The sequence below is a fragment of the Lynx canadensis genome, chromosome B2 (assembly GCF_007474595.2).
Source record: "Lynx canadensis isolate LIC74 chromosome B2, mLynCan4.pri.v2, whole genome shotgun sequence".
NCBI classification, from domain to species: Eukaryota; Metazoa; Chordata; class Mammalia; order Carnivora; family Felidae; genus Lynx; species Lynx canadensis.
In genome coordinates this window covers 130000169-130023911 of record NC_044307.1, presented here as the reverse complement: position 1 = coordinate 130023911, position 23743 = coordinate 130000169, and the positions used below count along the sequence as shown (strand labels likewise).

The following is a 23743-nucleotide window of genomic DNA, read 5'->3' as shown; positions in this document are numbered from 1 at the left end:
GTAAATTTAAAGAAACACTGATTAGAGAAGTCGCTCTCCTCAACAAAAGAAGTTTAATATGGCCAGATCTTTATTTGTAGTACTGTAGGTTTCATTTGGTCACATTAATCAAATGCAACATCTGTTTCCAAAAAATGCTTCAGGTAGAGAATGAAAAAGAATACTATTCATATTCCCTAAAATCATGCTAAAGTTGAAAACCTTTTAAAAAATTACTCATTGTTGAAGTTCCTAAAACTACCAAATTTTCAAAACCATGCTATTTACATAAATAAGTATGTTAATAGTTCTGAATCCCAATTAATATTTTATTCGAGATCCAACTTGGAAAGATTTATATGATCCCAAACACTAGACTAAGAAAAACCAAAACAGGAGTAAAACCCAACCAAAGCCAAGGAAACAGTGTTACAAGAATCTTATCATAAAAGTAGGGTCATTTGTTTGTTTGAAGAAAGTAATTCTGAGACTGAAGCCTGTCAACCACTTAAATTCCTATCCTGTCCATCTTTACCTTTACAAATTGATACGAAAGGGGAAAAACAAGTATTTAAGCAAATTATAGGGTTTGGTGACTTAGTAGCTATGAAGAAGCTACATGACAAAATACAGTTCAGCATTCTGAGGTGCTGATAAAATGCTTTTAACCCAACTCTAAGAAAAAATATGACCCCAAATTTAAATTTATTTAAGACATATCTTGCTTATGTGTCAAATGTACTACAATGGGGTTTCATAACAAGGATTTAAAAATATTCCAGCAAATTCTTGGAATTATCTGTAGTATGAGGGCAAGAATTATAGTAAGGATAATTAAAAATCAGATCTCTCATTAACTATTTTAAGCCAATAGTTTTTATCCTCCAATCAAATAATCCTTTTCCCAGCATTATTAAATAGGTATAAAATGCCCTGAATTGAATTTCGGTAACCTCTGATTTTCCTTTAATGACTGGAGAAATATTGAAGGCAAACCAAACTAGGTTACTAGACTGAATAGTCTAGATATTGATATTAAAACAAAAATTTTTAATGTTTATTTTGGAGAGACAGAGAGAGTGTTTGTGAGCAGGGGAGGGGCAGAGAGAAGGGAATTCAAAGCAGGCTCCAGGTTCCACACTGTCAGCACCGAACCTGACGTGGGTCTCGAACTCATGAACGGTGAGATCATGACCTGAGCTGAAGTCAGATGCTTCACCAACTGAGCTGCCCAGGTGCCTCTAGATGTTGATATTTTAAATATGGATATCACTTTAGTAAGATTCTATCTCATTTTCTCATAGGTGTCATATACAAGCAACACAATTACTGTAAAAGTTCAGGCTACTCAAATAAATATGAATCAGGACAATAGAAGACAAGACCGATGTTTTATCTTCTGTTCAATTTTGCAAGTGAAAGATCTGGTTAGATAAAATCTTCCAAGCAAATAAAATAAGTGCTCATGTAAAATTTTTATATATACACAGTAACAGACACATTTATACAAGTTTGAAGGAGAAAAAATAGAAGCAGTTTTAAGTAATCTCCATGTAACCAATTCACGGGATAAACTGATGGTCTTCATCTCCTCAGAAAAGGAGGTGCCTAGGGCAGGCTGCAGGCTTTCCGTTAGTAGGCATCTATCTGGTGCACCCTTCGCTTTGATTTCCACTTGCTGCAATCTGCGTTTACCAAGTCGCGTAGAGTTTGTTACTATAGGGGCTGAAGAGTATTCTTCGACAATTCACGTCTGCCTAGAAGCTCAGAAGGTGATCTTACTTGGAAATGGCGTCTTTGCAGATGTAACGAAAGTTAAGTATTGAGACAAGATCATACTGTACGTGGGTGGGTCCTAAGTGAGAATATTCTTATGAGAGAAAGAGCACAGACACACAGAGAAGGCCATGTGAAGACAGAGGCAGAGACGAAGTTTGCTGCTACAAGCTAAGGGACACCTGGGCCACCAGAGGCTGGGAGAGTCAAGAAAGGATTGAACAGTCTTCCCTAGAGCCTTCAGAGGGAGCATGGCCCTGCTGATACCTTGATTTTGGACGTCCAAAATCAAGAATGGTGAGAAGAGAAATTTCTGTTGTTTTAAGCCACCCAATTAGCAATAATTTGTTACATCGGCTCTAAGAAATTAATAGTTACCAAACTGATTATGCCAGTTGAACTTGTTATCATGAGTATATAAACTGATGACATGAGTGCGAAGAGCTGTAGTTTCTGTGAAAACTAAGCTGAACTTTGAAAAGACTCGATAAAAGTGTTGTTTTTTTAGGGGGGCCCGGCTGGCTCAGTTGGTGGAGCATGCGACTTCTGATCTCAGGGTTGTGAGCGTGAGCCCATGTTGGGGGTAGAGACTACTTAAAAATAAAATCTTAAAAAAAAAAAAAAGTGTGTTGCTGTTTTAAAATTTAAAGATATTGGCTAATTGTGGGCAAAGCAGTTCTAAAAGATTGGAGGAAAATATAGCAAAAACCTAGAAGGATTCTGTATCGGTGGCTCACAATTATATAATGGAATGTAGTGCATGTGATCTGCACAAGAAGGAGTTAGAGGGAGTCTCAAAGCAGACCCATACGAAAAAGGTAGAAAAGCCCTGGTTCCTAGATTAAATAAGTGGCAACTAAAGAATATTTATATTTTAAGTTAAAGTATCTAAGAATAAGTTTTTTTGTGTGTGATAGATACCCTGCTTTATTTAAGTGACCTTTGGATTAACCAAACTATTGGTCCCAGACAAGAGGGGTCCTATTGTACTAGCTGAAGACACATTTGTAATATCTAAGGCCAGTTAGCTTCAAATGCATGTGGGTTTTACCTGATCATCTCTTCAACTGCCACGGCGCCACAGACGCAGGTGACTCCAGGTGAAAATTGTCAGCTGATCAGAATACGATCCTTTTTTTTTTTTTTTTTTTTACAAGGCCACACCTGTTCAGTCTCAAATATTCCTTGGATGAAATCCTGGGTTAATACTGCTGCAAGAGATGCAGGCCCTATTACATACACATTCACTAATTTTCCAAAATGCAGTTTTTCCTCCACCCTATTAGAAAATAACATCACTATTTTCTGTCAAATTTGGAAGAGAAATATTTGCTATCTGCAACACTTTTACATCTGTTTCTTTCTTTTTTTAAACATTGTAGACATTACATTTTTTTAAACATTGTTCCTCTGTCGGAGGAACATAAAGCGATGTCACTGACAATATTCTTATGTTACCGAAAATATATCTAATACACTAATGATATGCAACAATTCATTTATTTCTGCCTAATTACCCTTAATTATAAATACAGAATATAGATTTACTAGAGACGATGAATTGTTTCTCTTCAGAAGGGAATGCTATTCATTTTTTCTAAACAGAAAATCTAAAGCATCAATTATATTACTAGTTAAAATAAAACTTGAAAACTAGCATATTCTCCCAAAGTAACAGCAAAAATGCTATAGGACAAATAAATTAATGGCTGTAAAGTATTAACTCAACAAAACCATATTTTACTAAAATATTTTATTGCAATAAGATATTTACTGTGCTCAAAATCAATACAAAGTAAGTTAAAATTATTTACATACAAATGCTGAAACTATAGCTAAAAATAGCCGCTGAGTAACAACAGCACAATTTCAGCCTCTAAATCAAATACGTAATTTTCTAAGGATTGTTAACAATGGTAACGAAAAATTACTGATCATGGTTGTTAAATTCACTGGTTTCCATAAAAAGAAATGTCCTTCATCAGGTTTATCTAAGGTAAATAACTTATTCCTTTGAAGAGTAACGGGAGAAAAGTCTGATTCATTCATGTATGTTATAGTCCAGTGAACTTTATGATTAAATAGTACATTTTCTAAACTTCACAGCTATTTCTCAAACAGATTTTTCCTCTGTATAAATGTCAATGTATACTACATTTCATATTATGTATATATAAAAAAAGTATCTACATTAGTTTTTTGTCAGTTTGGAACTAATATCCATGGTGTAACAAAGTACTAACAATTCTGATGTCTGCACTGTGTATGCTCAGATATGCTCACAAAAACTAGTCTGTTGATGACTTTAAAAAAATATATTAAGATGCCAAATAAATCTATTTTATTACGAAATGAAGACTTTGATTAAGAATATATTTTTATTAGGCATTTCGGTAACAAATCATTACCCTATATATAGTTGATTCATTCAGTGTATTTTTAAAAGTAAATGAATTCCATTGTAGTTTTTCTTGAAGGAAAAGAAATCATTTCTCCAGTTGCTGAGGAGTACTAAAAGCTTCATACACATTAGCAGCAAAGTCTTTCACTTGCTCCATCATCAACAGATCCTAGCAAGATGACAATAAAACATTACAGTTTGTAAGAAGTATAGATAATTTAAATCCATTTCTGCAATCAAGCAATAAATTCAGCTTTAAGTTTTGTGGCAGTAAGGCCAAAAAGAAAATCACTTAATGCAAGGAATATTTTTTCGCATAAGAAATTCTAGGAGATACTTATTGCTTAGGTTCTTGTATGAGGAATGGTGGGTGTGGTAAGTATTCAGTGTGACTTCGAGAAGAAGATCCAGAATAGTCTTCAAACGGACTTGTGTATGCCATGTACTAGGTAAGTATTTGTTCCATAAATGATTACAATACTAATGATACAAGTGTAAAGGTACCTTGGCTGGAAGCTGACATAACATGGTTGTAAGGTATGTTACTTTTTAGAAGATCTAACCTAGAATGTATGTAGCATGTCATGGGTTCTGCATACACAAACATAAACTACATACATATACTTCAGAACAAGGGTTCTTAACGGATTTGTGAATGTAAAAACAAGAATTACATCTTTATTTTCATTAACCTTTAAAATCTAGCATTTCTTTCAATTATGAAATTGACAACTGTGACAGCAGTAACATGCTATGCATTTGTCTTCAGTGGAAATAAGACATTGTCACATCATATGATAATTGTGGAAGATACATGAACTGCCATTACATCTTGTTATTTAGTGCATGAACAAAGAGGCAATACTGCTACTTCATAAATTTGATTTTAAAAAGTATTTTGAAAACTGTATGTAATTAATTGGCTTTCTTTAAAGCCTATGTATTTTATGATATGCATTTACACACATTATTCTGAGAAGGGGTCCATAGGCTTCACCAGATTGTGAAAAGATCTATGACACAGAAACATTTAAGTGCCTCTCTGGGCATCAGAGAAACAGTAAATGAAAAATGAATCTATCCTTTGTGTTCTCTGTTTCTTAAGTATCAGAAAACTCAAGTGAACTTTAGACCAGTCTTGACCTCAACAAATTCATGGTTAAAGTCTCTAAAGACAACTTGGCATTTTATAGTTAAATGAGTTAACATAGAGATTATGCTTAAAAGAACTTGTCAATCAATAGTGTAGTATATAACCTACATTCAGTCACACTAAAAATCTTGAACATTAATATCAATGGTATTTTTATTAGATTGAACTCTTTTGTTTTCATTATCAATTATACAGATTTTAATTACTGTGGTACATAAATTACTTAAGCCTTCAAGCTGCAGGTGGAGTATTTTGCCTGGTTGTATTTCCCACTGGCCTGCCAAGATGAATAGCCTACAGATGAAGCCAGACTCTTACGAAACTGGAGAAAGGTGAAGTTAAGGTTTAAGTGCCAAAAGTTACAAACTTTTTTCTCACACTGATATACATGTGAAAATTAATTTAATATGAAATTAAAAATTTTAAACTAAGTTTTTAATAAAAAAAATCTGAGCTTAAATTAAGCGAAATGAGATTAGCCTTACTCCCTCTTCCTTCTGCAATATGAATGCCTGTCATGGGTGACAGAGATGACAAAGACAACTGAAGAGAACAGTGAGGCAAAATAAGCACGTAAAGGACACAGTAACGACACCAAATAGAGAAAGAAACAATCTGTAGTCTTAGTTCTTTTCATGTTGCCAAGCAGAAAGTACACAGAAGATAATCTAACTTGTCTGAGACACATGGTACCAAGAAGATGCCATCTTTACACTTAGCCTGCAGTCTCCTCCCTGTACATTTCTGCAGTAGTTTGGAATTGAGGTGTATTGCAAACACGTTTCTAATTCTAATACAAGTTTTAGTCTTCTAAAAGTATTGCAACTTGGTTGCAGGTGACCCAGAAAAAACTGTGTGGGTCCAGAGTTCTTATTTCAATAATATTTGCCTTACTTAATGCATTCCAAAATGGTTTTTTAAGGAAGGACTGAGTTTTAGGTAGTACTGTCTACGGAATTTTTCATGAGCAGATTATTGGTGCATTCTTTTTTTTTTTTTTTTTTAATTTTTTTTTTTCAACGTTTATTTATTTTTGGGACAGAGAGAGACAGAGCATGAACGGGGGAGGGGCAGAGAGAGAGGGAGACACAGAATCGGAAACAGGCTCCAGGCTCTGAGCCATCAGCCCAGAGCCCGACGCGGGGCTCGAACTCACGGACCGCGAGATCGTGACCTGGCTGAAGTCGGACGCTTAACCGACTGCGCCACCCAGGTGCCCCTATGGTGCATTCTTAATAGTCATATTTATTAATACTAAAATGCTTTACTTCTCCAAGACAATTTTTTAGTTTTCCTCAAAATTTGAGGAACTAGATCACGGTCTCATAACTCAATCTTATTACTAACATAGTTTAATGCCAACCAGAATGTATGTAAAATGTGGTCTAACTGGTATTGGACTAGAATATGGGGAAAGGTATTCCCAACCTCATAAATTTGCTATATTTTTGTTCTCATGGGGCATTCTACCACACTCTACATGTGATTTAAGTTTTGGTTTCTTTGAACAAATACCACAGGAGAGAAATGTAATTTTATGTCAGACCAATATAACCACAACCAAAAATACAATGTTTTTAAATAATACCTCCAAACTTTCTTCTTACCTGAACAAAATGACTAGGTGTTTCACTGCAAACTGAATGGATCTGTCCATTTACTATTGGAATTATCTTAGCTAATGGCAGGCTGACACTGGAAAGACTGAAAAATCATCATAGTAATAATTATTTTCTGAAATTATCTCACAGGATCTTAACATTTTAATTATAACGCAATATAGTAACTGAAGAGTATTCACAAAATGTATTAAGAAGAAAATAAAAACCATGCATAATTCCATCCCTTAGAAATAACAACTGCAACTGACATCATGGTTAATTTCTTCCAGTAATTTTTATACATATCTGTGCTTTTTAAAAAGAGCTTATTTATTTTTGAGAGAGAGCGAGACTGAACATGTGCCTTAGTATGGGAGGGACAAAGAGAGGGAGAGAGAGAATCCCAAGCAGGCTCTGTGCTGTCAGTGCAGAGCCCAGACGTGGGACTCGATCCTGGGAACTGTGAGATCATGACCTGAGCTGAAATCTAGCGCCACTCAACTGACTGAGCCACACGGGGTCCCCTTTTGTTTGTTTTTTTAAACACAAGACTCTAACTTCCCAGCAATATTGTTTTGTATTTCTATTAAAGTTATGAACATTTTCCACCTTATTAAAAGTTCTTCACCAAAGTTTTAATCTATTTTTTAATGATTATAAAAAGTAATTCATCCTCTAGCTGTGACAATTTATTCACTTATTAAAAAATTTTTAATGTTTATTTTTGAAAGAGAGAGAGAGAGAGGGAGAGAGAAAACAAACATGAGTGGGGGTGGGGCAGAGAGAAGGATACAGAGAATCCCAAGCAGGCTGCCCACTGTCAGTGCAGAGCCCGACACGGGGTTCAATCTCACAACTGTGAGATCATGACCTGAGCCAAAACCAAGTAAGATGCTTAACCAACTGAGCCACCCAGGCACACCAGACTATCCTAAAATTTCTTAAAAAAAATTTTTTTTCAGTGTTTATTTATTTTTGAGAGAAAGAGACAGAGTGTGAGTGGGAAAGGGGCAGAGAGAGAGGGAGACATAGAATCTGAAGCAGGCTCCAGGCTCTGAGCTGTCAGCACAGAGCCCGACGCAGGGCTCAAACTCACGAGCCGTGAGATCATGACCTGAGCTGAAGTCGGATGCTTAGCCCACTGAGCCACTCAGGCACCCCATCCTAAAATTTCTTAAGTGTGTCTACTTCTCCCCATTGTCAAACCTAGTCAAGGCTAAGCATTTTCTTTTGTCTGGACTATAGCAGTGACCTAACTTGTAAGTGCTCAACCATCACTTACAATAAGTTGGGTGAATAAATGAATAAATGTTGGTGTGATTATGTGTGATATAATGACTGTTAAATGATGAAACACTTTGGAAACAAATATGAAATAATTTTTATGTGAGTTATACTCAGGTTTATTATGTTAAACATAATACTTCACACCTCGGGCTACCCCAGAAATTTCCTTTCAAATATCATGAAAATGCTGAAGCTATGCTGTGTAACCATATGCTAATCTAACCAGTGTTCTATGCTGAGATTTGAGGCAATGGATAAAAAGAAAACAGGAGTGCAGAGATTTATGCATTCCTGAGAAAATTAGGCATTATTCTCCTTCTTGGTAGCATTTTTCAGAATGTCATGTTTTTGTTTACATGTTTGATGTCTCTCTTTGTATATTACTTTTTCTTCATTAGAAACTGAAGACACCACTACCGTACAAGGTCTGTGAAGTTAGGTACAGTGGCTATTTTACTAACTGTATTTTATCCCAGCACTTAGTAAAGTTTCCTTCTCCATAAAGCAATCTAAGTGATTCTATAATGTAAGTCCCATCATATCACTCTCTTGCCACTTCTCTAGTGGCTTCCCAGCATTCTCAAGCTGACAACCATGATCTGTATGTGCTGAATTCTCCAACTTGGTCTCACATCACCCTTCTCCTAGTTCCATCTGCTCAGCTACCACACCAGCTTCTTCCAGGTCCTCAAGTGTACCTCGGTCCTCCACTTTTCAAAGTCTTTGCCCTGTGGCTTCTGCCCTAAATGTCAACTGCCTCGCTCTAGTCCAAGGCCATATTTAATGCTCATCTTTTAATTCTCAGTTCAAATTATTTCCTCAGGGGAACTGCATGACATTCCATGTTTGTTCAAATACTTTTATCATATGTTCTTTTCCTTCTAATACTTATCATAGTTTGTACACCTGTTTGTCTATTTCTCCTACTAGATTGTAAGATCCATGAGGACAGAGACCTAGTTCAGTGCTTGATACATAGTAGTTGCTCAACAAATAGGTGCCAGATGAATGGACAAACTGGCATCTCTGTCTCCTCTCTTCTGAGTTCATGTCTATGGCCATTTCTTCTTTGTGTGTTTCCTTCCTTAACTGATATGTCCACAATGCTATTAACCTCTTTGTATAATATACACAGTTTGCAAACATTTCCACCAACATATCACTTGCATTCAATAGCAGTTATAAAGCTAATAAAACCTGTTTGATCTGTAAGTTTAAAGTTTTACAGCCACACCTATCATTTTCTTTTGTAAAGTTCTTTACTTTCATTCTTAGAAGAGCTTTCTCCATCTTGAGCTCTGACAAATATTCATCTGTTCATTTATGTTTTTTATGTTTATTTATTTTTGAGAGAGAGAAACCAGGGGAGGGACAGATAGAGAGGGAGACAAAGAATCTGAAGCAGACTCCAGGCCCCAGCTGTCAGCACAGAGCCCAATGTGGGGCTCGAATTCATGAACCATGAGATCATGATCTGAGCTGAAGTAAGACACTTAACCAACTGAACCACCCAGGTGCTCCATATTCATTTATGTTTTTATCGTTTAAACCTCTTGAATTTTTTTTGGCTATCTGTGTGGTACCAAAGAGTCTAACTTTATTATTATTATTATTAATTTACATCAGTCGTTGTAAAATGACTAATCTGTCTTACTATCATTTGCTAAATAACACATCTCTTCCTCACTTTCATCATGTACTTGTATCCTCCTGTATATTTTTGAGCCTGTTTCTGGATTTTACATCCTGTCTCAATGGTTTATCTATTATGAATAACATATTATTCTAATAATTACACCTTATATATTTTATAGGGAAAGTATACTTATCGCTTACTTTTCTAATCATTTCTTGAATATATTATGTGCATATACTATATGTAGTATATACAAGAATACAGTAAAACCTTAGTTTGCAAGCATAATTTGTTCCGGAAACATGCTTGTAATCCAAAGCACTCATATATCAAAATGAATTTCAAGAACCATTGGCTCAGCTGTGATCATGTGACATTCAGTGTCACGTACCATCTCTCGTTTATCAAGTTAAAATTTATTAGAAATGTTTGCTCATCTTGCGGAACATTCTCAGAACAAGTTACTTGCAATCCAGGGTTTTACTGTATACACATATATAATACGTACACCCATATATAATTTGTTTTTATTAGTTAGCATCACTTTTCAGTTGATTTTCTTGAATCAACTGAGGGTTCTGCATCATTAACTGGAGTACGCATAATTAATGATATTTTTGTCTCTTTACCGATAATTGGAAATATTTTTTCTTGGCTTATTGTAATGGCTAGAACTTTCACAACATGTTAAACAATAGGAACAACAGTAGGCATAATGAAAATATTTCTAGTATTAAGTCATGGAGTATAAAGTAGGTTATCGATATAGAAAAGAAAAAAACTTAAGCTAGGAAATATCTACTGAATACTTAGAGTATGTAATGAAATATGAAAGGGCATAAAATAGTTTCTGACTTTGTGAGGAGGCTTAAAATATAACTGAGGAATACGATTCCCGTTCTAGGTGAAAAATGTAGGTTGTACAGGAAAGTACAGTAGTGAGTACTATAGGGAGTTCAAACAAGAAGACTACAATGTCTATGTGGTTCTAACACATTTTTTATAACTCTCCAGTGTATAAAATCAAGTACTTGTGTAAAACAACTGTTATAATTCTTTATCACTACTCAGGAAATAACTAATACCTTGCTAGGTAGAGATTATAGTGAAGTTTTATTAATCAGAGCACCTTGATTTAGGGAAGTATATAGGGGCTGAAATTTATTTTTGTATCACTTAAAAGAGTTCCTAAAAAAGATTTTAGGGTGATATTTAAGTTGTCTCAGAAAATACATTTTATGGCTGTAAGCATTCCAAATCCTCAATGCTAATTGGAAATTATTCTTTTTATACAATAAAGAAGGGTTCCAAAGAAATGAATAATTTCTTGCCCTATGTATTTAAGAATTGAATTGGATATTGCACATACATACTTCATATCACTTACTGTTTCTTTTAATTTTAATGGACCAATTTATAGTCAGTTAACATTGATTTAGTAGCTATTATTTTCTGCGTTTAATATAAAAAACTTCAAAGCAGGTTATTAAAGAGTATAAATTCTAATAGGAGAGCCAAGGTACTCATGCTGAGATAAGGATATCATAAAACCATATGATACATTTTAGCAGAATGAATGCATGACTTAGAAATAATTATGATTAAAATTACTAACAATTACACTAAATACTCCTAATCTTACAAGAAGAGCTAAAAATGAATACATTATGTTGTTGTAAAAGTAGGAGATAATTCATGAAATAGGAATCTATAACAAGAATGCCTGCTTATCATAATGGCCAAACTACTGAATTACGTAGGCCAATTATGGCTTGCAGTACTTAAATATGTTTTCAGTTTTATATTCTAAAGAGTTAAAAAAAAAACCCAACAATCTAAGAATTGGGATTTGGCCTGCAGAAAGACAGCTTGACAACCTAAGTATTTCTATATGGTGGCAAAATTTTGGGAAGAAATGAGGTTTTTAATACTGAATTCAGAAGGAGTTTCTACTAATGAAGGAGTCATTAGTTTAAGGGAGTTTAATTTGTTGAAAATGATCAATCAAATTTATCCTCTATGATTTTTTTATTACCTGGAACAAAAACACATCCAAAGCACTCCTTTGTTAGAGCCTTCATTACTCACAACATTTTATGTCATCTTACCTACTCATGGAGTTGCTACGCTGCAGTTCCTGTTCAGTAGGTCGAAAGAACTCAGCCATGTTGTCTAGCAGTCTGCTAAAACCTCGGTTTAAACATGTATTCAAAACTGTACTAAAATCTGGACTACACAAAAAAAAGAAGGATAGATTGCGTTTTAGATCCTCAGTGGAAAAGGAAATAAATTCAATAAGTATGTTGTTATCTTTGACAGCCACCAACATTTCTAGTCACAACCTACTTTTTATAGCCTAAAACACTGTTAAGAATATATCAAGGGGTTAATCTTTAAAAATTAAGCATAAAAAGGAAGTTTATTATTTAGCACAACAAAACGAGAATTTGCATCCATTTTGCTAGATTTTCTTTTATTATTCAGCACTTTGTACAATGTGTTTTCAAGAATTTCAGTAACAGTATTACTTCTCTTCAAGGAACTTCTGAAGAAGAATCATCTTATAGTCACAGATACTGGTTTGCTTCACATATTCTATCATGACATCTCAGAAAATTTTGGCATCATGTACAGGTGAGAAACTGGATACTTAGGGATGAAGAAATTTGTCCAAAGGTATATATAATTAGTAAGTGGGGAGCTAGAATTTGAACCCAGGCCTTTCTGTTTTTAAAGTTCAAGCTCTTTTTGTTATGCTACGTTAGTATCTCACAAAACCTCTTTGATATAAAGAATAATATACATATGCTATTAAAGTTAGAAAATGCCTACTTCAACAGATTAGTTTGATCTTTGAAATGCAGAAATCTTAAACCAGACCAGCTCATGGGAGTGGTGGGCTAGGGGCTATCCATCTGGGAATTATCAGTATACAGATAGTAGTTAAAGCCGTGTATGAAATTGCTTAGGGCAGCTGAGGATGAAATAAGAACAAATACCTTGGAAAACGAATGTTTACAAGAAATACGGACATAGAGGAAACTAGAAGAAATAATCTGAATACAGGGAGAGAAATCAGGAAATGACACTTATGGAAGCCACACGAGAAAAGAATTTCAAGAAAGGCTTAATCAACAGTGTTAATCATCAGAGAAAAGTTAAAAAAGGTGAACATCACAGGTTGATCAGTTTTGGCAAAAGATCACTGATGAACTTTTCTAAAACTTCGTGGAGTGAGGTGGTGAAAACCTGAGTAAGAAAAAAATGTGAAAAAAAGAAGAAAGAAAAAAGAAAAAATGTGGAGACGGCGATCGTAGAAAGTCTGAGTTAACCTTTAAATTTGTTGATTTTCATCACATTATGAAAATATCTTAGAAGCAGAGGATATAATTTCCTCAGAAAACAGAACTGGAGAAAGTGGTCTTAAATTATCCTTAGGATAAAAGAAATTTCCAGATTCTCCAGTGATAAAACCACCTCGAAGAGTTAAGTGGCTCCCACCGAGGCTGAATAGCTAACAAACAGGAAAGTCCATCTTCAGTCTAGGTCTTCCAGTCTCCTAATGCATAGTCTGGTGCTTTCTCCATTGTTAACACCCTAGCTGTGTTCTGGGTGACTTAAAATAGTAATAATTTAGGGAAGATGTGAGATTTTTATCACTCACAGTTTTAAGAACATTATAGTCTATCCTGAGAAGGCTAGGGGGAGTAGCTCCCGAAATTGAGTGTGCGTGTGTGGTGGGGGGGGGGGGGGGGGGGGGAGCAGTGTACATAGATCAGCACATGTACACATGTGGTACCATGAGGATTAGCTGGAGCTGGCTACCTCCAGCTCACAAGTGCATTTTTCTCCAACTCCCCAACTCCTCAAGTCAGTATCAAGTGATTTCAAGTTGGTAGTTAGAACGGCTGCAGCTACAATTTCAGTTTCTGTTCTGTTTTATTTTTAAATGCTAGTTGTTAAACATTTCCTTACATGCTGGGTCTACCAGAATCACCTCTGAAAGCTTTTTTTCAATATATAAATGCTAACTATCTTCCAGTCCCTCAACTAGTATTTCAGATTCTCTAGCCTAAGGAAGTGGGTGAGGAAGCCATGGGCATCTTGAAAAAAATCCATTTTTCTCATTACCTTAATAAAAGAATTAGGAAATCCTACCTAAATGCAGGGGAATAGATTCAAAATGTAATTTTCACAAGATACCATGTTGCATATGTTCAGGAAAAACTAAAAAACGGTCATAAGTACATTCAAATAGAAACACGTGTTTTCTGTTACAAGTAGTATACATACCTTTCCAACATGTCTCTGGTTTCATTGAGTAGTTTAATAGTGGTGACATCTCTAGGAGAAAGCCCACAGGCCTGTGAAATTAAAATGCCATACTTTAGGGTTTCAAATATTAGTAAAGGTATGATGACCGTAATCATATTAATAAACCCCAAGAGTTCAGAAAATCTACAAGTCTATGTTCTATCAACAATGGAGAAATGTTAAACTAAGAAAAAAAAAACCAAACTGTAAAAGTTCATGTGTACAGGTAAGTACTATTTAAAACATGAGTTAGTATCTTAGTTATTGTAAATAATGTTGCAATGAACATAGGGGTGCATATTATCTTTTCAAATTAGTGTTTTTATTTTCTTTGGGTAAATACCCAATAGAATTATTTGCTCATACAATATTTCTATACATACACACAATGGAATATTACACAGCCATAAAAGGATGAGACTGTGACACCTGAGACAACACAGATGGACCTAGAGGGTATTATGTTAGGTCAAATAAGTCAGACTAAGAAAGACAAATACCATATAATTTCCCTCACATGTGGAATATAAAAAAATGAATAAATAAAAAGCACAATCAGACCTTTATAGAGAAAAAACTGACATAAACTGAGACCATATAGGGAACAAACTGATGGTTGCCAGAGGGGAGGGTGGTGAGGGGTTGGGCAAGATGGGTGAAGGTCAGTGTGAGATATAGGCTTCCAGTTATGGAATAAGTAGGTCAGGGAATAAAAAGCACAGCATAAAGAATATAGTCAATGATGCTCCCATAGGGATCATCATTTATAGAGAAAAAACTGACATAAACTGAGACCATATAGGGAACAAACTGATGGTTGCCAGAGGGGAGGGTGGTGAGGGGTTGGGCAAGATGGGTGAAGGTCAGTGTGAGATATAGGCTTCCAGTTATGGAATAAGTAGGTCAGGGAATAAAAAGCACAGCATAAAGAATATAGTCAATGATGCTCCCATAGGGATATATGGGGACAGAAGGTAGTTACACTTCTGGTGAACACAGCATAACGTATAAATTTGTGGAATCTCTACGCTGTACATGTGAAACTAATGTAACATTGTGTGTCAACTGTACTAAAAAAAAGAGTCAAAGTAAAATTATACTTTATAAGATCCTTGTTTATCTGGCCCCTCTTGAATACATTTCTAGAATATATTTACAATGAAAACGATTGTCTTTTCAGGTTGCAGAGGGCTGGCATTTTTTTTTCTTTTATTGGTAAAACATTTTATTAAAATGTGTGTCTTTTTTCATCAAGTCTAGTCTGGTCTGGAGCTCTGTGTGCCCTTTTGATCTAAAGTTTCAGGGTTTAATTCAGTGCAGGTAAGATCTGGTCTGTCATTCCTTTCTTCAACTGTTCTTTTGAGTCTTTTTTTTTTTTTTTTTTTTTTTTTTTCCACTGTTGAATTTTAAAATTTGGAAACTGTTTTATCATTCCAGAAAGTTTTTTTAATACTCTCATTGCATGTCCTTGAGATTCTAATTTGTAAGTAAGTTTTCTCCTATTTCTTTCATTAATTCTGTTCTATCCATTCTGTTTGTTCAGTTTAGCCTCTATCCTGTAGGTCACAGGGTTCCCTCAAATGGCAGCAACATTTATTTGGCCTACTCATGAAGGTAGGGTCTCTGAGCACCCGAACAGGTCTACCTTTGGGGTATCTAGGGGAGGAAAAAACAGCAGGCAAGGAAAACCATGGCAATATTTGTTCTAATGGAGTCTCTAGGTTAAGGCATGGCTTAGGAGCCTCTCTGGTTTGTGAAATAAGATATCCTTCTCTTAACTGTAAAGAATGGGTATAACCCAATTACATATGAAAAAAAAAACCCAATAATTATTAAAAAACGAGATATTATAACCTGCAATCTTTGACATTTTTCTTGTTTGTTTATTTTGCACACAAGCTGGGGAGGGGCAGAGGGAGAAGCAGAGAGAGAAGCCCAAGCAAGCTGCGTGCCCAGCGCATATCATGACCTGGGAGGAAAATCAAGAGTCAGATGCTCAAGCGACTGAGCCACCCAGGCACCTCTTTCTTATTCTTCGTCTATGAGTGATTTAAATCACAACTTCCCAGGACACACCAGTGTGTAGCAACACCATAAATGGTAACTGTCAGAGTAGGCCTTCTTTGTTTCTCAGTTGGATGACTAGAACTCCCTTCCGTCTATGTTGATACTGCCATCACTGCTTCATTTTAAAAAGCAGATTGTGTAATTGTGGTAGTGGCCTGATTAAAATGGATCTTTGTCTATAAACTGAAGTTTGGACTCTTCATCTTGGCATACAAAGCTCTTCATGATCTTGCCCCAGCTATCAGCTATATCCTCCGTTACTGCATCTCTTATAAATACGGTTTAGCCACATGAACTGAATTTGTCTCCTGTATTCCCCAAATATAATGAACATATGTGTCTTGTTCATTTTATATATGAATCATCCATCATGGTGTCTATCACATAACTAATACTCAATAAAAATCTGCTGAATATCTAATCTAAAATTATGTTTCTAAGTAGAAATTAGTCATAATTGCTGTTTGTTTTCTAAATTAATGAAGTTTGAAGTAAATGAAATACAGGGCTTTACTTATTTATCTTTTAAAGTTTATTTGTTTATTTTGAGAGAGACAGATAGCGCTAGTAGGGGAAGGGCAGAGAGAGGAGAGAGAATCCCAAGTAGGCTCTGTGCCGTCAGCGCAGAGCCCCATGCGGGGCTCAAACCCACACAACTGTGAGATCATGACCGGAGCGTAAACTAAGAGGTAAACACTTAACTGACTGAACCACCCAGGTGCCCCTGAAATACATGGTTTTAAATCAATTACCTTTTAAGAGCCTCAGAATTCTAAATTTCAAGGGATAGTAGAAAACTTTTAAAAATTCAGAGTAACTGGTTTAGTTAAATGGTTATGAATTAATCACCTGAACTGCTAATGGAGTTTCTTCATCTGGCATCATATAATGGCATAACAAAGATTTGGATCCGTCTTTATTAACCCAAGAAGAAGATTTATGCTGCTCCACGAGATCTCGGATCTCTTTTAGTTTTTGCTCCACGTCCAAGAGGGACAAAGAATGTTTAAGAGAAACACTAGAAACAGAGAAGAGGGAAATAGGATGAAGTGAAACTATACACTCTTTTCTTAACAGGTTGCTCTCTGAGATCTAGTCAAACCTGAAAGCGCTGACTGAAATCACTACCGTATATTACAAAATCAGCCATCAGTTAAGTGTCATTATCACAGAGCCACATCAAATCTTGTTGCAGATTTCACAAGAATCTTTAAAGTATCATCACTTTGAATGTATTTTAATATGTATTTGATGTTTCAGCCCACTGTAATTATAGATACTGCTAATATAAATGGAAGACAAAAGGCTCAGAGGCAGATTTGAAAGTAGGTCTTTTATCTCTGACCCAAATGTTTCTGGTTTGTTTGGAAGTCAATCAATAAACAATGAAACATTAAAACTTTCCCCTTAGTATCAAAAGATTGACATTAACAAAGAAAATGGATTCACAACGCAGTATCCCAGGGCTGTGTCTGTATTAGGTTACAAAGAATTTCACAAACCACCATTTGTCAAATCACCAGCTTCAGGGGCGCCTGGGTGGCGCAGTCGGTTAAGCGTCCGACTTCAGCCAGGTCACGATCTCGCGGTCCGTGAGTTCGAGCCCCGCGTCGGGCTCTGGGCTGATGGCTCAGAGCCTGGAGCCTGCTTCCGATTCTGTGTCTCCCTCTCTCTCTGCCCCTCCCCCGTTCATGCTCTGTCTCTCTCTGTCCCAAAAATAAATAAACGTTGAAAAAAAAAATTTAAAAAAAAAAAAAAAAAAATCACCAGCTTCACTAGAACAATTCTAATTTTTCTTTTATTCACCAGAATCAGGAAGTCAGAGAAGCCACAGCAAAATGCCTTACCTTCCTAAAATCTTCTGCACAGCTTGTTTAATGACAGTGATCAATTCTGTCAGGCCTATTACAAGAAAAACAAACATAAAAGGCTTGTTCACTTTTTGAATTCCTCAAAAACACAAATGAACAAATTAAAACTATTTTCCAGGTCACAAATAAGAATCTTACCATCTCCAAGGAGGTGTTGAATACTTGATAAATACTGCTGTTGGACATCTGGGGGAGCAAGAACTGTCTGTACAAAACAGAAATAAGGTTAAATCACCCAATATTACTAGTAAATAAATAATATAAAAGTTTACGATCACATGAAACATAAGATATGTATTTTAGAGGGGAGTCTGGGTGGTTCAGTCAGTCAAGTGTCTGACTCTTGATGTTGGCTCAGGTCATACTCTTGCTGTCGTGGGATACAGCCCTGCTTTAGGGTCCATTGGGCTGAGTGTGGGGCCTGCTTGGGATTCCATCTTTCCCTCTCTCTCTGCCCCTCTCCCTCCAAAATAAATAAATAAACTTTAAAAAAGAAAAAATATATTTTATAGAAATTATCAAGATAAGTAATATTCAGTCAAATTTTGAACCTCTTGGGAAAAAGGGCAGTATCTATGAAGGTCTATTAAACTTACAGTGCCATTTTTGCCAACTGCTGCATTATCCAGGTAAATATATCCACCAATTATGTTTAACTGGACTCGCAAAAGAACAACCAGCATACAAGTACTGTACACTGCTACGATACTTCTTGTGAAACCTTCACAGAGAAAAGAAAACCATTTGGTACTATTATGAAAACAAACATGTGTAAAACGACAAACTAACTCTATGGTTATTTTCTCACAACATGACTTTAAAAATAGATTTGTAAATGTTTTAAGGACAAAAATATATCAATTCAAAATATTCATAGTCTATTTCCTTACAACTTGGTTGCTTAATGTAAATTAGACATGATCTCTTAATTGAAACAATAACCAATATATTAAGTTAAAGGTTATATATATATTGTTAGCTTAGAAAGGAGAACAAGGAAGGACTGGGAAACACTACGAGTTGCAGCCTCAAAGCTCTGAGTGGTCCCGGGAGCTAGCTGAGAGTAAGAGAAGAGGGCTGTGTATGGAAGAACTCCAGACGGCAATGCAGGTAAAGGAGGATGAGCCCATTTAAGGGCTGGAAAAAGGTATAGAGGTATAGATGGGGGATACCCAGAGACTAGGCTTCACAGCAGCCTAGGACAGAGTGTTCAAAACAGAGGAAAGAATAAGACTGTTGCCAAGAGGTCTAGAAGGAGGAAAGTGTCCAGTGGATTTAGTAACACAGAAGTTACCGCTGATGCTTGTGAGATCTGTTGGGTGGAGACACAGAAGTGGGCGCCGGGCTGTAGTGTGTCAAACAATGAGTGGAGAAAAAATGAGCGGGAGTGAAGAAAAGGGAATGTAGAAGTCTTTGGTAGTATATAAGGGGTGGCTGAATAAAGGTCTAATTTATTTTTAAATAGGTAAAGCTTAAGCATGATTCAGTCGAGAAGGATTAGATGAATAGATGGGAAAATGTAAGAATAACTGGTGGCATAAAGTTCTGAGATGTGTGTGTGTATGTGTGTGTGTGTGTGTGTGTGTGTGTGTGTGTATATATATATATATATATATATATATATATATATATATATGTAAGTAGGGGCCCCAGGGCAGCTCTTTATTTCAAAGTTTCATCACTAATGAAATTTTGCATACAATGTCAAAGTAAAGTTACTATCTGGATGAGAGTAAAAACTTCCCTTAAAACATATGTTTTCACTCTTATATGGATCCTAAGAAACTTAACAGAAGACCATGGGGGGAAGGGAAGGGGGAAAAAAAAGTTAGAGAGGGAGGGAGCCAAACCATAAGAGACTCTTAAAAACTGAGAACTGAGGATTGGTGGGGGCTGGGGGAGAGGGGAAAGTGGGTGGTGGGCATTGAGGAGGGCATCTGTTAGGATGAGCACTGGGTGTTGTATGGAAACCGGTCTGACAATAAATTTCATATCAAACAAACCGTAATAGTGCATCCACCAGTACCTAATGTAGGCATATGCGTCTAGGACAGGTTTACGTACCATAACAATATCAACAGTAATATTACCACCACCACTAGCATTTACTGAATACTTTCTATGACCAAATATTGATCAACTTGCTTTGGGAGAATTATTTAATATGGGCAACAACTCTGTGGGGTAAACAAGAGTCATCCATGTAATAGAGTATAAATATTTCCCTTTGTAAATATATTAATAATGTGCTGTCACATAGAGTGGTAGACTTACTTATTATCTTTAGATCCTCCCATATTTCTAACTTGTTTGAAGGCCTAAAGAAGTAAATCAGAAAATATGAAAACAGTAATCAGGTAATCTAAAGGAAAACTTAAAACTTCATAGCTTTATATTTAATTATATTTTATTACAGGATAACTACAGGAAACAAACCCCATGAAATATAATAAAAGAACAATTGTAATTCCAGTAACCAAAGATAACAACCATTTCACTAGTATGTTGGTATATATCCTTCCAGTCTTTATCTTCCTTCTGAGCATATATATGTATTGTGAAGTTATACAGGAAAATCAAGAATAACGTTTATTTCTTTCCTTTATTTACCATTTTACAAATAACAAAGCACATCAGTAATTCTTCAAAGGTAAATAATGAATTTTTTTGTTTTAAAGTATCATTACTCTAAATATATTAAATATATATTTGATGTTTCAGCCCACTGTAGCTATTATTCTTATTAATGTTCAAATTGCCCATCTTTGACCATTGGGGATACTATCCAGGTTGGTTCCTGAATCCTTCTAACATCACCCTATTAGTCTTTGATAGCTTCCTTGCTTACTGACAAGAAAAGCTGTTCTGGGTTCATCTTGTTCAATTCTTGCTATGGACCTGACATCACCCATTTCTCCAAGAGTCCTGGATCCTTACAGCAGAAAATGGTAGTCTGTGACTGGAATCTTCGATTAAGGATATTCATTGCTGGGGCACCTGGGTGGCTCAGTTGGTTAAGCATCCAGTTTCGGCTCAGGTCATGATCTCAGGGTTCATGAGTTCAAGCCCGACATCGGGTGAGCTCGAGCCCCACTTCAGATGAGCTTGAGTCCCGCTTCGGGTGAGCTCGAGCCCTGCTTCAGGTTCCGTGCTGACAGTGCAGAACCTGCGTGGGATTCTCTGTCTGCCCCCTGTCTCTCAAAAATAAATTTAAAAAATTAAAAAAAAAAAAAGAAAAGGATATTCATTGCTACTGGAGACATCACTGTTTCTAAGCCTTTCTGGTAGAGTAAGCTAGTAAATATGTATTTATTTGCATGTACATATATTCAAAGAGATAACCTATGTCATGAATTTGTACTGATACTTTTTTTAAAATGTTTATTTATTTATTTTGAGAGAGAGCACAAGTGTTATAGGGCAACAGAGAAAGGAGGAGAGAGACAAAGAATCCAAGCAGGCTCTGCACTCGTACAGAGCCTGACGTGGTACTTGAACTCACGAACTGCAAGATCATGACCTAAGCCGAAATCAAGAGGTGGATGCTGGATGCTTAACTGACTGAGCCATCATAATGATACGTCCAATTCAAAATTAGGACGACAGGGTTTTTAACTTCATCTCCTTGATCTTACATCTGTATTTTTTTTCCCCACAATAGCAATCAGTGACACCAATGTAATTACCAATTTGCTTCATCCCTCACTCTATGCACAAGAGTCTCAGAATACCAATAGCAACATTGAAGAGTTTTAAGGGTTTGTTCACCTGGCATAATTTCTCTTTGCGGTTAGAACACCAACTACATATTTAGGTGAATTTGATTTATTTTACCATCTCTTTTTTGACATTGCTTTGCAAACACTAAATACAGTTTTATAAATATGTAAAATATCTGCATGGTTCCAAAGTCAAATTCACACAGCAATGTACCTTCAAAGAAGTCTGTTCCTATTCCTCTTTATTCTCCCCCTTCACAGGCAACTGTTAAAATAATTTAACTTACCATTGTTTTGTTTTATTTATTTTGAGAGAGAGCACGTGAGCATGTGCACAAGTGGGGCTGGGGAAGAAAAGAGAAGGAGAGAGAGAGAATCCCAAGCAGGCTCCATACTGTCAGCACAGAGCCCAACATGGGGCTCAAACCCATGAACCGTGAGATCATGGCCTGAGCCGAAACCACGAGCTAGATGCTTAACTGACTGAGCCACCCAGGTGCCCCACCGTTGTTTTGCTTAATATAAGCAAATATGCATGAAGATTCCTATCTGCCCCCTTAGATAAATAACATAGTATACACCTTTGTCTTTACTGTTAAAAAAATATATATCTATATATATAGATACATATACCATCAAATCCCATCAAATCCTGGAAATCATTCCATTGAAGTGCACAAATAATAGCCATCTCTTTTATTTTCTTCTTCTCTGTTTTTAACCTTGGCATAGTGCTCCACTGTGTGGAGCTATCACATAGATGGAGTTCAGTGCTTCTCAAACCACCTATATGGAAGGACCAGTTTTATTTTTCTTTCCTGTTTCCAATCTATCACAGACTGATACTTTTGTAAAATGCAATAAAAATAAATTCCGAGGAAAATAAAATAAAAAAAAAAAACCCACAAAGACATACAAACTACAAACCCATATTCTTTATTACTATTTCAGACATAAATTCACATTTCAATAAGTTGAGCTACCAATACAATTGTGGGATATTACTAGCTTCTTATCTTTCTTTGCCACTGAACTGACCTTAGAGCTTTAGTTATCTCCTCCCTAGATGACACAGGTTCAAGACATATGGTGTAAATCCTACAAGGTACCGCTGCAACCTTAAGCTAATGTTCAAGCCTTGTGGTGGAATATATTCTGAATAAATTGGAAATTAAACAAAATTCAAAGGTCAGGTATTTTAATGCAAATAAACCACTTTTTCTTTTGAATGTCACTTCAAAAAAATTTCAAAGTGCTTTTTATAGAAATCTAAATAAAACAACATAAGAAAACGGCAGTTCCAAAAATTTCAACATAGGAAGTACTTAGTGGCGGGGCAAATTAGGTATGTGTCTTCAAACTATATTTATCTGGGGGGACTGAGGTGGGATGGGGAACAGTTATAGTCACCCACGACATTTCTTCATGTTGACATCACCATCATTAGATGTCAAAAGTAGATTTAAACTTAGAGTTATAAGATGAGTAAGTTCTGGAGAGCTACTGGAGAGCATGGGGAGTACAGTTAATAATATTGCATTGTATGCTTGAAATTGCTAAGAGTATATCTTTAGAGTTCTCACTACAAAAAAGAAAATGGTAACTAGGTGAGGTGATGGATATGTTAATTAGCTTGACTGTGGTAACCATTTTTTTTTTATGTTTATTTATTTTTGAGAGAGAGAGTGCGCATGCACAAGTGGGAGACATATCTGGGTATTTCTCTTTCTCCAATGTACATCCCTCTGAATAAATGCACACAGGTCCCTTTAGAAAAATATCGGGGGACTCATTACTTCGCACACTTGCTGAAATATTGCAGGGATCTTTTCCCTGGGAACCCAACCATCTTTTCAGTCAGTGAGTCTTGGGTCTGAAAAGAGGCTCAACTCTGGAAACTGGGCATGGGATTACAGTTGTGGGGAAGGGGAGATCTCAG

General features: G+C 35.9%; 2 protein-coding genes across 5 annotated transcripts in view; one reads left to right on the top strand and one right to left on the bottom strand.

Moving 5' to 3' along the window:
* The window catches only part of FUCA2 (alpha-L-fucosidase 2), a 53834-nt gene that overhangs the window by 20310 nt on the left and 9781 nt on the right, over positions 1-23743 (top strand). Inside the window, exons 7-8 of one of the 2 annotated variants that reach the window (XM_030316479.1) lie at positions 12373-12467; positions 16047-16397. In XM_030316479.1, the coding sequence (XP_030172339.1) occupies positions 12373-12467; positions 16047-16155 (204 nt within the window). In that variant the 3' untranslated portion in view covers positions 16156-16397. Of the gene's footprint in view, positions 1-12372; positions 12468-16046; positions 16398-23743 lie in introns of those variants that run through there. The other variant, XM_030316480.1, reaches the window with a different exon arrangement.
* Positions 2888-23743, bottom strand: part of PEX3 (peroxisomal biogenesis factor 3) — a 33731-nt gene continuing 12875 nt past the window's right edge. The window contains exons 4-13 of one of the 3 annotated variants that reach the window (XR_003968984.2): positions 20360-20403; positions 18682-18806; positions 18224-18290; positions 18062-18116; positions 17064-17232; positions 14127-14197; positions 11942-12064; positions 6917-7013; positions 4164-4325; positions 2888-2966 (exon numbers count right to left, since the gene is read on the bottom strand). Coding sequence is in view for 1 of the 3 variants with exons in the window: in XM_030316484.2 (XP_030172344.1) it covers positions 4242-4325; positions 6917-7013; positions 11942-12064; positions 14127-14197; positions 17064-17232; positions 18062-18116; positions 18224-18290; positions 18682-18806; positions 20360-20403 (835 nt within the window). In the remaining 2 variants the exon portion in view is untranslated. Of the gene's footprint in view, positions 2967-4111; positions 4326-6916; positions 7014-11941; positions 12065-14126; positions 14198-17063; positions 17233-18061; positions 18117-18223; positions 18291-18681; positions 18807-20359; positions 20404-23743 lie in introns of those variants that run through there. The other 2 variants (XR_003968985.2, XM_030316484.2) reach the window with 2 other exon arrangements.